The sequence below is a fragment of the Platichthys flesus genome, chromosome 24 (genome assembly GCF_949316205.1).
Source record: "Platichthys flesus chromosome 24, fPlaFle2.1, whole genome shotgun sequence".
NCBI lineage: Eukaryota > Metazoa > Chordata > Actinopteri > Pleuronectiformes > Pleuronectidae > Platichthys > Platichthys flesus.
Genome location: NC_084968.1, coordinates 1,096,085 through 1,115,032, shown reverse-complemented (window position 1 = coordinate 1,115,032; position 18,948 = coordinate 1,096,085). Strand labels below are relative to the sequence as shown.

Here is an 18,948-nt window from a genome sequence, read left to right as displayed (position 1 = left end):
AATTAGAACTTACATTTCGTCTTGATTTATGTGCGGGTTACGAATGTTTTCATAAATATTTATATTTGTTCAATAAATAAATGTGTTGCATGACAGTTGAATGAATTATAATATTGAAAATAATAGGGGAATGGGTTTACCTGCAGCTATTTACATTTAGCTTTGTTTATAAATGTTTAGTGAAAGGGGGGGAGATTACATAAGGATATTCTTCTTTCTTTTTTTGTATTTTCATAAAATATTTTGTGTTTGCATTCAAATTGTTTTGTTAGGTAGATGGACGAAATAAACTTTAACACACACACACACACACACACACACACACACACACACACACACACCACGTGCTTTATTTAGGGGGAAGGCACCCACATTTCCGGTGTGTGTGCTATTACACCGGGCAGTTTGACTCATGTCTGTGGTGCGTGACTGCTGACACTCCTCTCCGAGCATGGACAACATCTCAGTGCAGATTTGACATCTAAGAAACGTCCCTTCCGTTCACCTCTTGGATTATGAGTTCCTCTACAAACAGTTTGGGTGAGTAAACAGAGGCGGAGTGGTGTTTGTGTATGCTGCTGAAAGTGATTCTTCTTACTGACAACAGAGAGTCTGGGTTCGCTGACATCCTTAACGCAGGGAAAAAGTTTTGCCTGAGTGAGTCGGGGGATTTGTCATAATTGTTTGTTTTCGCTTTTCAGCAAACGCAAATCGACAAACAGTATTATACAAAATCACACCCACACATCAGATTCGTTTAGTCCCAAAAAGCCGAGCAACTTTTAATTTAATAAATAAATAAAAGTTGCTGTGCAGTGTTTGCTGCTTCCTTCCATGTTGGTGCTGGAGGACTGTGAGGAGCGTGAATGCTGCTGCACGTGATTCAATAATGGCTCCTGAGAAAGTAGCAGTTTAGATATATTATGAAAGAAACGCCCTGTAAACAAAGTGATCTGAGGGGGGGGCAGCTCATTGATCGCTGTTGTAGAAGGAGTATTGTTGTGTAACTGTGCAGATCCTGTTGTCGCTGATGGTTCCTGCGCTGCAGCAGAAGTTGAGGCGTGACAACTTTTTTTGTCCTCCTCTCTCTTCTTCTCTTGTGACCAACTGGCAGCAGAGCGTGTGTACCTCTCCAAGCATCTGCCTCTGTCAGAATCACCATGTTTGTGAAGTGAAGTTCTGCCTCCCTGTTAGACTGATGGAGCTGTCATGGGGGGTTCAAAGGAAACTCTGCTGACGAGTCAGAGTGAGTTTTCGTTGCAGGACCTTTTGCAAACAAAGCTCCACCTGCACAATGCAGACTGTCTAGCAGGAGCTGGACGTGGGTTGCACAATGTTGCTTTTGTTGCACATCCGCTCACCCACCTCTTGTGCTGATGCTGTGTTGACTTGTCTTGTAAAAAGAGTGGGGCAGCGAGGCACTGGGGAACAGTAAATGTCACAGGGACATCCGCCTGCATCTGTGTACAGGGATGCTTTGGCAGCGCAGAGGCTCTGTCTCTGTTGCTCTGCATGTGTCTCACTGTCAGATGACCGCCGTGCACCACGTCATGGTCACATCATGTCAGTGCTTCACAGATCTCTCTCTCTCTCTCTCTCTCTCTCTCTCGTTCTCGCATTTTGGACACAAAGGGGAATCTTTTAAGATGTGCACATTTTTGAGCCAATGACGTGATTTAAAAAAATACTACTACTACTATTTTCCACTAATGAACACAGTTTGGTAAATGTGTCAAAGGTTGTTGCGTGTAGTAACATATCAGGAACCGTTTTATTGACAGTTTGCTTTGACCAACAGAATAAGTTACATGATGAGGTGAGTTGGATGGAAGAAGAAGAACTGAGAGTTTAAATTTTCCTCTGTAGTCTAGTTGATGACTTCTGCTGTCAACGCATGAGTAAATGTGACAGAATCTGGTTTCTATAGAGGAGGGAGCATGTAGGGCAAAATTCCTCCAGATGATCTGCCTGAAATCTGTTGTGCATTTAATCTAAATACCTGTGTATTGCAGTTTAATTACCAGTTGAAGGAACAGGAACCCATGAGCCTTATCTGACAGCTAGAAGTTAAAAAACAGCAAAGTTCATATAAATCAAACCATAAATACACAGTTCTTTTTTGTAACTTCCTACTTCCCCGCATTCATTGCAAACAAGCAATAGCCTCAAGTGCATCACTTGTCCCAGTTACATACTAGTATTGATTTATATACTGTGCTCTCATCTAAACAAGCTTCTTTCAAATGCTAGCATGCAGACGGAAATTTCTTAATTAAATATGTGGTGTTGATGAATCAGAATCAGAAAGTATTTATTGCCAAGTAGGTTTACAATTACAAGTAATTTGCTCTGATTATTGGTGCATACAATGAACATAGAAACAAAACACATAAAAACACAATAAATACAACACACATTAGAAAAGCAATAAAAAGAAACAATATATATTTACTCACTATTTACTTCTTATTAACTAATTTTTTCTAATATTTATACAAAGTAACATTTATTTAGACATAAACCTATCTGAATTAAAATATATAATAGATAAAAGATATAAAAAGTGAAGTAAAAAGTGAAATGCCAGATGCAAAACAGTGAAAGAACACCCCATCAGGGGTTTCAAAGGGTAAGAAAGAGTCAAACATCTCATAATCAGAATTTAAAATGTCTGAAATATGATTTCTGACAGGTGTCATGACGAGACTTTGATAAAGTTGCATTAACTTCAGTCTCACTTATAAATCTGTTGCTTACACAATGTTCTCAAAACCAATAGAAAAGATGGACAAACCTACAAAAACCAGGTTGTTATAAACTATAAGAATCCTCTGATGTGTTTTCTGGTGTAAAAATGTGCAATGTGGATTCGGGACACAGTGCAGCTTGTGCAGAGATCAGCAGGAAGTTGCATCATGGCAGCTATTTGAGTGTTTTTCCCTGAATGTCGTAATACTGGTTCTTTTCTTCAGAGCGTAAAATGCTGTTTTTCTAGAGTCTGAAGGTCGAAACGCTCTTCTCATTTGTCTCTTGGAGCTGGATATTAAACCTGAATACCTCTCTCGTGCTGACCTAAATGTGTCTGCTGCACGACAAAACTCAGAAAGCTGCCAAATTGTGACCTGTTGTTGTTGCATGGAGAAACCTTTATTCTATAGCAGTAAAATGGTGGTTGTTAAGAGAACAAGTATCAAAGCATTCGTTCTGAACTGCCACTGGACAGGAATCAGAGCGAACAACAACTCGTTTTGCAGTTAAGAGTTTGCCCAAAAGGTAGAAGAGCTCTGGTTATTAAATCAGCAGGTTTACTCAGTGAGGCCGTGGTGCTGAAGAGGTTTCTGTTCCTTCACTGCTCCAGTGTCTTGCATCATGTCGTTTCTGCTTCAGACGGACACGACAGTTGCATCTGTGACAGTTGACCTGCTGCCAGCAGTGAGCAGCTCAGCCTTTTTCAGTGTTATTTTTAGATGCTTTCATCCACTTTGACAGTTGTGCATTTAACATGCATACCACATAGGCTGACTTTGAATCCCTGTCTGCCGAAGAATCTAAATTAAGAAGCTGCTGCATTCTTGATAGAAATGAAACTTTTTGTCTTCAGTTTCCTTTCTTCCCCTTGGCCAACTTGTTTTGTTTAATTTGATTAAACGCATCTTTATTCTGGAAAACGCACAGTGTAACTGCAATGTAAACAATAAAACGCCTTTAAAAGGGTCCAGATTGTTGCTGCACAGACATAAAAACTGTGAGATTTATTCAGCGGTGTAGCAACTCTGAAAACGGAACTGAAACCACGATAAAAGTCCACAATCTCTTATCCTGATGCCGGACTATGCAAAAGCTGCCATCAATGCAGGTGCAGCCTGTTGCGCTTTCATGACTTCACTACCAAAGTTCAACAGCAACATTATAACACGTGCAAATCACCAAATGATTCTTCTCATCTATATAACACATTGCACTTTATGGGGTTCAATTATACTTTGGTGGAGTGATCACACCTGCAGAAGAAGTCAGGCTGTATAATTATATCAATCTGGACATTAACCCTGAGATTGCAGACCCTAAGGAGACATTTCCCACAATGCAGCTCAGTTATGTCCGTGCCTGCTTGGTAAATGCTCTTGTTTTTGTCTTTCTGCAAAACTCAATCACAAGCTAGATAACCTTAATGACCTCACTGTGATGTCACCAGGGTTAATTCTTCAGACTCAGGTAAGCTTCTCCTGAGCCACTGAACACACTGAGACATTAAGAACGTCCCATCGTTAGAAAGATTGTGCGCTTAATTGGGATTTACACTGACACTGTCCTGACACTGCATGCTTGTTAGTCAGACTTTTCACTGTGGTGTGGCATTTATTAACAAAGTGATCAATCTAGAAAAAAAAAGATCAGATAAAATTTTAAATAATCACCATTTCAATCCTGTGTTGCATCAGTTGAATAATTCGATGTAGAATTAAGAGATATAGCGGCTGGTATATTGAACGGATAGAAACATATCAGCGGATGCCGACCCTATTTCAGCTCCTCTTTTGGTCTCCACTCCAGCTGCTCTCTGACCCTGTGTCTGCTGTTTGCTGAGCCTTTTAACAACAGCTGCTGCTTGATACCAGGTTGAATGAGAGCTTGGCAGTGTAATTGTATGGAACGAGCACCTCGCTGTGGGGAAAGGAACCGGAGCTTGTGAGGGAGGTGGAGCGCTATCAGTTAGATCTGGTGGGGCTTACCTCCACGCACAGTCTCAGCTCTGGTACCATACTCCTGGATAAGGGTTGGACTTTATTCTTCTCCGGAGTTGCCAAGGGCGTGAGGCGTCGGGCGGGTGTGGGGATACTCATAAATCCCCGGCTGAGCGCCGCGGTGTTGGAGTTTACCCCGGTAGACGAGAGGGTCGCCTCCCTGCGCCTAAGGGTTGTAGGGGGGAAAACTCTGACTGTTGTTTGTGCGTATGCACCAAACAGCAGTTCAGAGTACTCGGCCTTCTTGGAGACCCTGAATGGAGTCCTGTATGGGGCTCCAGTAGGGGACTCCGTAGTTCTGCTGGGTGACTTCAACGCCCACGTGGGCAACGATGGAGACACCTGGAGAGGCGTGGTGGGGAGGAACGGCCTCCCTGATCTGAACCCGAGCGGTCGTTTGTTATTGGACTTCTGTGCTAGCCATGGATTGTCCATAACAAACACCATGTTCGAACATAAGGGTGCTCATAAGTGTACCTGGTACCAGAGTACCCTAGGCCGAAGATCAATGATCGATTTTGTGATCGTGTCATCTGATCTGAGGCCGCATGTTTTGGACACTCGGGTAAAGAGAGGGGCGGAACTGTCAACCGACCACCATCTGGTTGTGAGTTGGATCAGGGATTGGGGGAAATTTCCGGATAGACCTGGTAAGCCCAAACGAGTAGTGCGGGTGAACTGGGAACGTCTGGAGGAGGCCCCCGTCCTAGGTATCTTCAACTCACACCTCCGGCGGAGTTTTTCTGGCATTCCTGTGGAGGTTGGGGGCATTGAGCCGGAGTGGGCGGTGTTCAAAGCCTCCATTGCTGAAGCTGCGGCGGCTAGCTGTGGCCTCAGGGTCTTAGGCTCCTCAAGGGGCGGTAACCCTCGGACACCGTGGTGGACACCGGTGGTCAGGGAAGCCGTCCGATTGAAGAAGGAGGCCTTCCGGGATATGATATCCTGGAGGACTCCTGACTCGGTTGCAGGGTACCGACAGGCCCGAAGGGCTGCAGCTGCTGCCGTGTCGGAGGCTAAGCAGCGGGTGTGGGAGAAGTTCGGAGAGGTCATGGAGAAGGACTTTCGGTCGGCACCAAAGTGTTTCTGGAAGACTATCCGGCACCTCAGGAGGGGGAAACGGGGAACCATCCAAGCTGTGTACAGTAAGGATGGGACTCTGTTGACCTCAACTGAGGAGGTTGTCGGACGTTGGAAGGAACACTTTGAGGAACTCCTGAATCCGAATAACACGCCCTCTATGTTGGAGGCAGAGCTCGAGGTTGATGGTGTTTCATCGTCAATTTCCCTGGTGGAGGTCACTGAGGTGGTCAAACATCTCCGCAGTGGCAAGGCCCCAGGGATTGATGAGATCCGGCCAGAAATGCTAAAGGCTCTGGGTGTTGAGGGGCTGTCATGGTTGACACGCCTATTCAACATCGCGTGGGAGTCGGGTACAGTGCCAAAGGAGTGGCAAACTGGGGTGGTGGTTCCCCTGTTCAAAAAGGGGGACCAGAGAGTGTGTGCCAATTACCGGGGCATCACACTTCTCAGCCTCCCTGGTAAGGTCTACTCCAAGGTGCTGGAAAGGAGGGTTCGGCCGATCGTCGAACCTCAGATTGAAGAGGAACAATGCGGTTTTCGCCCCGGACGTGGAACTACAGACCAGCTCTTCACTCTCGCAAGGATCCTGGAGGGGGCCTGGGAGTATGCCCATCCGGTCTACATGTGTTTTGTGGATCTGGAGAAGGCGTATGACCGGGTCCCCCGGGAGAAACTGTGGGAGGTGCTGCGGGAGTATGGGGTAAGGGGGTCTATCCTCAGGGCCATCCAATCCCTGTACTCCCAAAGCGAGAGCTGTGTTCGCGTCCTCGGCAGCCAGTCAGTTTCGTTCTCAGTGGATGCTGGTCTCCGCCAGGGCTGCGCCTTGTCACCAATCCTGTTTGTGATATACATGGACAGGATATCGAGGCGTAGTCGTGGTGGGGAGGGGTTGCAGTTCGGTGGTCTGAGGATCTCGTCACTGCTTTTTGCAGATGACGTGGTCCTCATTGGATCATCGACCTGTGACCTTCAGCACTCACTGGATCGGCTGGTGGCCGAGTGTGAAGCGGCTGGGATGAGGATCAGCACCTCTAAATCTGAGGCCATGACTCTTAGCAGGAAACCGATGGATTGCTTACTCCGGGTAGGAAATGAGTCCTTAGCCCAAGTGAAGGAGTTCAAGTACCTTGGGGTCTTGTTCGCGAGTGAGGGTACTATGGAGCGTGAGATTGGCCGGAGAATCGGAGCAGCGGGGGCGGTATTGCGTTCGCTTTACCGCACCGTTGTAACGAAAAGAGAGCTGAGCCGCAAGGCAAAGCTCTCGATCTACCGGTCGATCTTCGTTCCTATCCTCACCTATGGTCATGAGGACTGGGTGATGACCGAAAGGACGAGATCACGGGTACAAGCGGCCGAGATGAGTTTTCTCAGAAGGGTGGCTGGCGTCTCCCTTAGGGATAGGGTGAGAAGCTCAGCCATCCGTGAGGAACTCGGATTAGAGCCGCTGCTCCTTCACTTAGAAAGGAGTCAGCTGAGGTGGTTCGGGCATCTGGTAAGGATGCCCACTGGGCGCCTTCCTTGGGAGGTGTTTCAGGCACGTCCAGTGGGGAGGAGACCTCGGGGAAGACCCAGGACTAGGTGGAGAGATTATATCTCAACACTGGCCTGGGAACGCCTCGGGATCCCCCCGTCAGAGTTGGTCAATGTGGCCCGGGAAAGGGAAGTCTGGGGCCCCCTGCTTGAGCTGCTCCCCCCGCGACCCGACCCCGGATAAGCGGATGAAAATGAGATGAGATGAGAGCTTCTCTTAGTCGGTTAATCTCTACGCGTAAAAGTTTGAAACCCCACAACAGCCATTGCATTCACCGTCCTCAGTTTGCCGCTGTTGTACACTGTGAGATAACTTTAGTGCTGCCCACAAACTGTGCAGTTCCTCACTGTCATGCAGCGGGGGAAGAGAAAATGTTTCGCCCGCTGTTTCACTTCTCAGATGGGACCTCAGGCGCTTGTGCAGGGGCGTACAGGATGTGGAGCTACGGCGTGGCGTCAATATCAAAGAGGAGAACTAAATGCAACGAGTGCTGCACTTTGGGACAAACTGCCTCTGTGGGTGGTTGAAGTCGTTATGCAGCACCCATGGGTGAGAGGTTGAGAGAATAAATGGTATTTACACAGAATATAGCTTGTGTTATTGTCAACTAACTGATCCAGGATATGAAGTTTGGTTAACACCGACACTTTACTTCCTAGAAATGATCTGTCATTTCTGGGTCTTTGGCACAAAATATTCTAAGGGGCAGTTACTCGGATTACATTACCTTACATTACATTTCATTTAGCTGAAGATTTGATCCAAAGTGACTTACAATAAGTGCATTCAACCATGAGGGTACAAAACATGAACAAACAAAGTGCTATAAGTAAGTGCCATTTAAGTGCTACCAAATTGTTAGTTTAAACTTTGATGAGGTATAGTCAGAGGAGGTTTGTTTTTAGAAGATGTGTGGACTTTCTGCTGTCCTGATGTCACTGGGGTGCTCATTCCACCATTTAGGAGCCAGGTCAGCAAACAGTCGTGATATTTTTGAGTGTTTAGCTTGCAGTGAGGGGGCAACAAGCCGATTGGCAGATGCAGAGCGGCTTGAACGGGCTGGGGTGTAACATTTGAACATGTCTTGGATGTAGACTGGACCTGATCCGTTCACAGCATGGTACGCAAGAACCAATGTTTTGAAATGGATGCGGGCAGCCACTGGTAACCAGTGAAGGGAGCGGAGGAGCGGATTAGTGTGCTTCGATTTAAGTTGTTTAAAGACCAGTCGAGCTGCTGCATTCTGGATGAGCTGCAGAGGTCGGATGGCACTAGCAGGTAGACCTGCCAGGAGGGAGTTACAATAGTCTAAGCGTGAGATGAGTGTGGACCAGAACCTGCACCTGCACCGCCTTCTGAGGGAGAAGGGGCATATTCTCTTGATGTTGTGCAGCATGAATCTACAGGAACATGTTGTTACAGTAATGTTGGCAGTAAGGGAGAGGTGACTGTCGAGTGTCACCCTCAGGTTCCTAGCAGTCTGGGTGGGGGCTACCACGGAACTGTGAAAGTTAATAGTCAGGTCGTGGGTAGGAGAGCCTTTCCCTGGAAGGAAACTAGTTCAGTCTTGTCATGGTTAATATTCAGGTGTCTGATTGACTGAGAGATGTCACTCAGACAGGCATTGATTCGTGCTGCTACCTGTGTTTCAGATTGGAGAAAAGAGAGGATTGGTTGGGTGTCATCAGCATAGCTATGGTAGGAAAAGCCATGTGAGTGAATGACGGAGCCGAGAGAGTTGGTGTACAGAGAGAAGAGGATGGATTAAACAGATTCACTGTAGATTGAAAATGAAATGGGAACTCATGCTAGTTTAATTATATGTGTGGATTCTGCTCCTGGCTGTAATTAAACTGGATCAAAAGGAAAGTTTTAGTAAACTCCAACATCAACCAGTTGGACTAGAAAGACTGTGCAGATGTGTACTGAGACTCAACAAAAGAATCTGATCTGTGTGTGTGTGTGTGTGTGTGTGTGTGGGTGTGTCTGTCAGACAGCCAACCTCCCACAAGACCTGGAATGAGCCTGTCGGTGAAGTGAAAATCAAATAGAAGATTCTTATTTCCAGCTTCAGAATCCAAAGCCCCTGCGCTTTCTTTTTTAGGATCATTGGGTCCTTGTGGCTTTTCATCTGAATACCACCAAACAGGAGGTGTATTTCACCAGCTCAATTGGTTTTCTGATTCAATTTAAATGTATTAATTTGTGACGAAGCCCATCTGTGTTTAATGAGCCTCCTTGAAACATTCTTACTGAACTGGTTTAGTTTGCTGCTACCAGGGCTGCATTAACCCATTAAGTGGGTCATTGGTTTGACAGAAAATGGGACTCCTTCTATTTAATATTAAGAATAAAACATATAGGAGATCTGCCTGATTTAGCACACAGTGGACATTTAGGCTAAAAACACGATATAAGTGACACCGTTTCGAGTCAAATTTTGGCGCTGAGTTTAGTTTATATAGGTCAGTTCCATGGTGCATACAGTGTTATTAAACACATTTTAAGATGTGTTAGAAAATGTGGGTGTAAGTCTGTGGCATTTCGGCGTGCTACAAGCTAAATAACTTAAGTATTGAAGTGACTGCGTGGTGAAGCTCGAACCTTCCCCTGAGAGCACTGCGCTCCAGTCTGTAATTCAGTCTTTATTTGACTTGAAGGTGAACCCTTGGAACAGTATTTGACCATTTTCTTGGCCAACATACACCAAACTCTACGTGTTCACAGAAGGTGAAATAAGAGTCTCCTGTATGCTTTGTTTGATATTCATGCATCGTTTCCTGTCAGGTCTTCTACATGGTGCTGCTTTTTCGGGTCTGGAATTTAAAATGCAACACGCCTACAGTGGAAACTCGCACATAGAGGAGTATTCACAGGACTTTGGTGGGGGGGTAGAGAATCGTGAAATAAAAAATGCCAAGGTTATGTTATGATGGACATGTTTCATGGTTATTCTTAAACACCGTGTGAACACAGCAGTGCTGTGATCTAATAAAGTCGGAATAATAAGACGGATTCCAGTTGCAGTCGCTGTAAATGTAATGTGGATCAAATTCCTGCTCCTCCTGAGCCACTGCCAACAGCTATGAGTCAGCCCCAGTGTTGGCTTGTAACTGAAAAAATACAAACAAGAAAACCAGCCGCTCAGAAGAGAGTGGGAAAGCAATCATACGTTTGTGTGTGTGAGTGGGCCAGTTAAAAGCTGTTTGTGTTGTGGTTAGATAATTATGATGCTTTGCAAATATATAATATTATCTTATAAAATCTCCCGACTGTAAAACCACGACATCAAAAACTAAAATTGAACAAGGAACAGAAAGAGGAAATGACAGTGGAGTGTTTGCCAGGGATTTGGTTTCTGTCCAATCACAAACAAGAAGTGTTGTCCCTCCCTCCTGTTATCTGAAATGTTTTGACTGGCCAATCAGCCTGTTACTGACTGATTTGTCATTTACTGGATATCTGATCCAGCTGAAGCTGGCTGTATCTATACTAAATATCTGAAGTGCATTCTATTGTCTTCAGGCGAGGTTCTGAGGTCAACCCTGTGACGCAGATGAATTTTCTCACATGTGAGAATCCGTCCTTAGGCTCCAAGTGTCTGCAGTGGTTCAGACCAGTCATATCCATCTATAGGGACTGTTTGTTAGCATAATATGTGGCTCATAAAGAGGCTATTTCATCACTTATATCAAACGTGGAGAGTAATTCTTCACTGTCTCTCCATGGAAAAGACATTTTGAATCCTTTCCTGTCCAGCTTTGCCGATTGCGATAAATGGCGATAGACAGATGGTTCATCCAATCACCAGCCAAATATCTTTTCAAAGAGCCTGCCCTTTTCCAAACACTTTCCAGCAAAGTCTCCCCAGATGGTTCTATGTAACAAACCATCTGGTGCGTCCCTACCAGCTCTCATGCGTATTTTGTCTCACTTGGTCTCAGGACGGTGATATTTGTCCCTCAAAAACAAAAAAAAATATTTGTACAATCATTTAATTCAAACTTTTTATGTCCGTAAGGGAAACGGCTGAGTGTCTATTACCCATCGCACATTAATTATGACATTCGTTATTTATGGGCAAGTAATGCAGGACCTGCTGTAAATGATTCAATTACATCTCTCTTGACAGCTCGTGAGAGCTGCCGACTCACAACCTCTTCCTCTACACTTATGTTGTTTCGATCTGTTGGCAAGGTTATAATCAAGTTTTATCACGTTTCAGGGCTTCACACAAGTATATGGAGCAGCAAGTGAGTGGGAATTACAGCACACATTCAAATACTTGTGAAATGCTGCTTTGTCATTTGTGGTTTTGGATTTGGAGGAAAATGTCTCCTCGCACATATCGTAGAACTGTATCCGATAAGAGTGGGTGTGATGAGTTGGTGGAAGTGTGACATCAGCCACCTCGTCCGTGCGTCACGAGTTGTTGGGCCCACGGACGTCATGTTTACAGGAGACTCAATCGATCGACAGTCACTGTAGGAATCCTGACCGCTTCTTGCTTTCCATTTCCTCCTGACAGTGAACGTTTGTGTTCCCTCACATTAACCAAGTTTGATTTTCCCAACCTTTGTGAAATGACACTAAACAGAGATTAAAGGGTTAGGTCACCCAACAAAAATGAAAATTAACTCGTTATCTACTCCCCGCTGTGCCAATGGAGGGATCGGTAAAGAGTCTACATAACTCTTTTTGAGTTTTCAGGTTATTCTGTGGTATCAGGAACCGAGGGGGCTTTCACTCCTACCTTGTTTGGTCTGGAACTTCAGATTCTCTGTCTAGCCTGAACTAAAATAACAGGTATGAAAGGTGCCTTGGTCCAAAAGGGGGTGGTCCGGGTCCAGATCGAAGTGAAATATTTGATTCATCTTCAGTCGAAAACAGTTCTTCTGGGATAGTTTAGGATTATTTGTGTTCTTTACCAGACAGTGTAATGTTTCAATGATAAGGACATTCCTTTTGCTGGCACTTATACAAATAAAGGATATTTAATCAGTTCATTAATTTTCTCCATTCAAATGGAATTATCTTCTTATTCCTTTGCACATTTTACTAAATGAAATAGCTGAATAAACAAAACAGAGACACACAGGTAGCCCATGTAGACAACAGGATCTAAGCATATTCAAGTCAAATGTCTACAATATAACAAACCTTGGTATGGACCAGGTTCAAATTGTGTGACTCAAAGGATCATTCCTTCAGTTTGGATAATTTTTTATTTTTCTCAGTACATCCCGTACATGCTTGATTGAGATCTGGAAACTTTGGAGGCCAAGCCAACAAACTGAAGTCAAGCCCCCCAAAAAGGTTATTATCCTGCTGTAAGAACCGCTTGCTGCCATGAAGGGTTGTGCTTGGTCTGCAAAAGTGTTTGAGTAGGTGATTTGTGTCACGGTAGTTAGCTCTTCTGTGGGACTGGATCAGATGGGCTGAACTTTGATCCTCGCACAAATTAATTTCCCCTTCTGTGCCTATGACTGCTTCGCTGGGGGTCACACTTCCTTTGGACCGTTTTTCCTGCTTCCGACACTTCAACTTAAAGTACTGACTGTATGTTAAGATTAAGATTAAGATAAGATTAAGATCTTTAAGATCAATGTCAGGCTCCATGATCAATGCAATGTCAGGCTCCCAAATGGTGGAACGAGCTCCCCATTAGGACAGCAGAAAGTCTACACGTCTTCCGCCACAGACTAAAAGCACATCTCTTCTGACTATACCTTGGTGAAGGAGATTATGTCTAATAACAAAAGTCCACTCTGGTGTTTACATTTAAAAAGAAAGGAAAAAAAGGTAGTCCCACTTATACTGTGTACCCTCATGATTGAATGCGTTCATTGTAAGTTGCTTTGCTGATTGGTCAAGATGAAACTCTCTAGAGACACTTGAACATTTGATTTTCGCAAATTGGAGCATTGGCCTTTCAAAAATCGACATTTACCATTTCACTGCCCTGGTCATTTAAACCTGACAATAAAACATGGCCTTCATCTAGTGTATGTGTAAAACCAGGGTCCAGCCTCCAAAGCACAGGATCAAAAGAAAGATCCTGTGACGCTCTTTTACAGCAGCAGTGGGTGTGGTGCCTCCTCACCATAAACACAATATGGACAAGATAAAAAGAGACCTTTACCCCAGAGACACTGTGCGGAGGCAGAACTCAGGTATGGTTTGAACATTTCAGATGCACTACATGTTGACTTACATATCAAAGGCCTTTGCTCCTCACTAGTATTTTGAAAGGTCCAATTTTACTATCAGTTTGGAATTTATATGCGTGAGCAGGAGTTACAGAGGGACCTGGCTGTTTGGAGATGGTTAATAGGTTCTTTCCCTCAGGGCAATTTCACCAATAAACATAGCCTTTGGAGGAAAACGGCAGCTTCCTGTTTGGTGTAACTTCCTGTAGCGAACTGACCAGATGTGGACATTGTGTGCCATGTCCTCTATGAGTCTAACAGTAGAACATATTCCAGTTGCTTTCCAGTTAAACAGTCTATCTTAATGGTCAGATGCTGAAACTGGACTGGCCAATATCATAAAGAAATGACCTCAGATCAGTGTCACAGATCTGAGTTTCTCCACCCACTGACCTGCAATATATTTACAGCCGGTAACTTGACATTGCACAGGAGCAATTGCATCTACTGTCCTCAGTTTGCTGCTGCCATACACCGTGAGATAATTTGACACTGAGTTCATTCCTTCTCAGATCTCTTATCCATGTATTATCTACAGCAGAATCTAATTGATATTACTCTTGATCTTTTGATTTCCAAAGCTTTGTGTGTGATTTGTTGTGTTTTTTCTACTCAACCCTATCTATTAAATATTTGGGTATTTAGAGCAGATTGACTGACTGTTCTCAGGGCAGTTGTATGATTTGTAATAGACTAGGTCAGTAGCCGCTGTACGTTTTTGCAATGGACGGTTCCTGGCATGTGTTGAAACTCCGGAGCTGCTTCAGAATTATTTATCTCCTTAGTGAGTCTTCCTCAAACAATTCTACAATATACGTATTGTTTGTGTGCTGGATGTTGAGAATCTTGAGAACCTAGTTCACAACCTTTCAAAACAAAAGCTCTGTAATTCTGCTCAATATAAAGTATAACAGCAACAAAACGAACAATTGAGCTTTTAATGTGAAGACAAATTGCAAAACCAGAAATGATCCTATGATTGTTGTTGCCATGATGGAGATCAGCCCCTGTCACAGGTTAGTTTGTCTGTGTGTGTGTCTCTGTATAATATGGTAAAACAAAATAATCAAATTAATGAAATGATCTGACAGCAATTTTGACCCTCGATTTGACCCAGTTGCCAACCACTGCTGTACTTTGTCCCAGGATGTAGAAGAAGTCATGTTCAACTTGGTCCACAGACTGAAGGCACACTGCCTCGCCCCTATTGACTGCTACAGAACGCTGGTCCCATGTTTATTCACGTGTCATTAATATCAATATATTAAGGGGGATGTTACATATTAACTTCTTTGAATCTGCACCTTATGGTGCTTCAGCATAAAGGGACAAGCTTATCAATTTTGAACACTTATGTCATAGTGATATTTCATCTTTTTTCATTTTTGATGAGTTTCCATTAATTGCATTTTTATTATTGACTATTGAGTGCAGAATTATGAGGGAAATGGAATTTAAATGATATTGGCCTTTTTTTTAACTAGATTGGTAATCCCAGAGTGCCTCCGCCCAGGTTGAGTCTTTATTAAAGTGTTATAGGGGAAAAAACACACTAGATTTTCATTAGATCTGCAACTATCTTGCAATATTAAGGAAAGTAGGGGAGGGAAATCCTGGATCCTTCCTACGAAATAAATCTCCACCAACAGTATAGGTTCTTCCCTGACCCATAATGCCAGGGTTTCAGTGTAATCCGTCCTTTTTTTCTTATGTAATCTTTCCATCAAACAAATAAAAGCACTAAACATGACCTTATTGGCATAGGTAAAACGTGTCTGTCTCTGAAGATTGTGTGAATACACTGCAGAAGACGGATGACATGCACCCACCCAGACTTAAACAAACACTAGGTACAACTACATGATCATCATTGTAAACCTCTGCACCACAAGCATTCTCCCCAAAAGGGTTAGAAATAAATCCAGGATATATCATAACAAAGCCAACTCCCCACCAAAGTTATTGAGTGTTTTTTTTAATTCTCAGTGTCTGGAGCCCCACGAGAGCCAAAAAACTAAGTGGGAACATGATTTCTGTAGGATGGATGATTTGCTGACAGTAACACTGTGACCGTCCATCTCTGAGTGGTGGAGCTGAATGGCTTCATGTGGGTTTCAGAGGGAAACTCCGAGTTGATTTGTCATTATGTTTGCTCTTTGATGCTGCTCTGACTGATGAAGGCTCTCTGTCTCCTCTAAGGAGGGAGGCCCACAGTGGGAAGGGGCTCTCTGCATGTCTGCTTTTCTCAGCTTTTTACAGCAACAGCCACACACATAAAATGACTATGATATTTGAATTGTTTATAACGGGTTGCGTTTAGTGAGGAGGGTTCAGGACGGCTAGTAAAACACTTTCTAGAGTGTGCACAGGCAGAAGGAGGCCCAAGTATTAGAACTGAGTTCCTGTCATCTCAATGTGCAGTAGCAAGAAAAAGTGTGTGAACCCCTGAGAACTTTTAGATTTCTTAATAATTTGTTCATAAAATGTGATCCGATCTTCATCTAAGTCGCAATCATAGTTATTATACAATATGTTACTGCTTACGTCACACAAATAAGTATTTCCATTTTTTTTCATGGATCTGATCCATAAACACTCACGGTGCTGCAGAAAAAGAAGGTGGACTGTTAGATTTAATAACTGGTTGATCATCCTTTAGCAGCAACAACCTCAGTCACTATCTTTTATTATCTTAGCTTCCATTGAAGAGCTGCTTCTGCTCAGACATGTTCTCTGGATGTCTGGTGTGAGCGACTCGTTCCACAGCTTCTCTCCTGGGTTAAGGTCTGCACTCTGGCTGGAACCCGTCAGAAGGTGGATTGTCTTTGTTTGCAGTCATTCTGTGGTAGATTTACTTTAAAGTTCAGGATCATTGTCCTGCTGTTTCATCAACTTCTGCTGATCTTCAGCAGGCTCCCTGACGGAAGATGAAGCTCCCTCCACTTAACTGCAGCTCTCTGCTCTTCCCAAACAGTTCAGTCTTAGTTTAATCAGTCCACCAAACATTTTGTAGCAGTGTTGTAGTACTGATCTCTGGAGTTCAGTGCATGTCTGAAAGTAGCTTTAGTCTGACATTGGACTAACCCTAACCCTTACCTCTTTGGGATGACTGTAAAACTACAGACTGCTCTGATTGAATCTACCTTTTTTTGTTTGTTATTATACCCTAGGAGAAGATCTGACTTTATTTTAAGACCAAGGTAGATAATTCTAAATGTTTGACAAACGTTTTAATCCTGCCGTTGTATCTTTCTCATGATCATGAAAACATAAGAGCCTGCATAACTGCATTCCAATGTCTGTACGATAGAAACTATCCCCAGTCGCTACATAGCTGAGCATAAAGAATGGAAACAGCTCGTTAAGCTCTGTCCATCGGTAACAAAACACACCAATATTCACAAGTCCAGTCTTGTTTGGGATAAGGTAACTTGACACATTGTGGGTTTTGGGTGGTGCAGCCCGAACATGGAAAGACATGATGATAGCCTGCTCTCTGTCGTCGAGGACTTCTCAACAGCATCTTGTTGTATGCCGATGGAGTGCTATGATATTGGTTTAACAAGTTAAAAATTCATTGTTAAAATAAGGATGTATGATTAAACCTGGGAACATGCTTTTTTTTTAATGTAATAATCTACTATCAAAACTTCATGCTCATAGGTGACACACAGAAAAGCTGTGAACGTGCAAAGACCATCTTTTCCTTTCACTTACTGTTGCTAATTAACATATATCCTCAATACTGTGTTAGAAGAAGCTGCGTTGGCTTGTTCTTATCGGTTTGTGTTGTGTCGCATTGCATAGTGAGTTTTTGCATGTGATGCTCATCTGCATTGAAGTCCACAGGACACATCAATAAACAAAGAGCCAAACACAAATGGACACAAAACCACCAGCTTCTTTTTGTGTGTGTGTGTGTGTGTGTGTGTGTGTGTGTGTGTGTGTGTGTGTGTGTGTGTGTGTGTGTGTGTGTGTGTGTGTGTGTGTGTGTGTGTGTGTGTGTGTGTGTGTGTGTGTGTGTGTGTGTGTGTGTGTGTGTGTGTGTGTGTGTGTGTGTGTGTGTGTGTGTGTGTGTGTGTGTGTGTGTGTGTGTGTGTGTTACACTGGAAATTCCCAATGAGTAACTTGCACTTCATCGAACACTTCCTTTTTCCTGTTCTGTTCAGTGGTTGGAGGTTTCTTTGCGAGCAGCAGTTCAGCAGACAGTGAGCAGCTCCGGTCAGAGGGAAAGACGCTGTCGATTTTTAGACACATTTACTGGGCAGATGTTTTTACTGCCAGTTTACTGGATAGTTTTTAATTCTGAATCACAGAAGCTTGAAATTCAATAAAGGGAACAGATAAGTTAGTCGGTGACACACCACACTGAGGTGTTATTTCTGTTATTGTTTCCATAATGTTACACAGCTTAGTGCCACGGCATGTCTGTGGAGGTGTTTTCCATTTTGCACATGTGGCTTGATGGGTGGTGTTTGTCATCCCAGAGGGGCAATTCTTCTTACACTGGTAGACAACACATCACAAATAAAGACATAGACATACAGTCGAAGTCATCATCATCATAAAAATGGAATCAAATATTAAAAAGTGTCGCTGTTAAAATGTGTAATATTTGGAGATGAAACTCTGGGAAAATTTCAGATCACAATTATAGTGACTAAATAATCATGGTCATCAGTTAGTGTGATAAGCTGCCTTCAGACATGCACTGAACTCCGCTGATCCTCCATATATTCTCTGGAGGAGGTGCATGTGTGAATGCAAATGTCAGAATGCAGCCTCTACAGTTTCTAATTACTAATACTACTAATTTTAAACATAGGCCTGAAGTGTGCACTGTAATGAATGAGGCAATAGTAAAAAATTGAATTAAAATCTATAATTTGATCATAAAATATGATCCATACTGTAAGTGTAATAACAAAGGTACCTGCAGCTCAAAGACTCCTGTCTATTTAGATGAAATTTCATGGGTTCTTCCTTGGGTCATGCCCCACCCGTCCATTAAAGTTCATGGGAATCTGTTTAGTAATTTCTCTTCTGGCAAAAAAATGCAGACAAAAACCGAACCTCCTTGGATGAGGTAACTAAGGTGTGTTCTGTATTCATTCATTTGAATAATGTGCCATTTACAAGAATGCTTTTGTTAGTTCCATGGAAAGGGTTTTGATTATGACATGATAATGGAAATTATGATAATGAAAGAATTACTGACCTAAGTGTCATCCCTCTGAAAGATACAGTGTCATATAATTATTTCTGCATGTCTGTTTAAGGAGTTTTTCCTGCTCCAGTTTGGTTTTCTTTAACCTCTTTTCATATTTCTATGTTTACACACATAATATCGCTGTTAATATGACACATTAGTGGTCACTGGAAA

At 43.3% G+C, this 18,948-nt stretch overlaps 1 protein-coding gene across 2 annotated transcripts in view; it reads left to right on the top strand.

Moving 5' to 3' along the window:
• Window positions 1-391: 391 nt before the first annotated feature.
• Window positions 392-18,948, top strand: part of eml3 (EMAP like 3) — a 51,158-nt gene continuing 32,601 nt past the window's right edge. For both annotated transcript variants that reach the window (XM_062384153.1, XM_062384152.1), the window contains exon 1: window positions 392-540. In XM_062384153.1, the coding sequence (XP_062240137.1) occupies window positions 516-540 (25 nt within the window). In that variant the 5' untranslated portion in view covers window positions 392-515. The remainder of the gene's footprint in view (window positions 541-18,948) is intronic.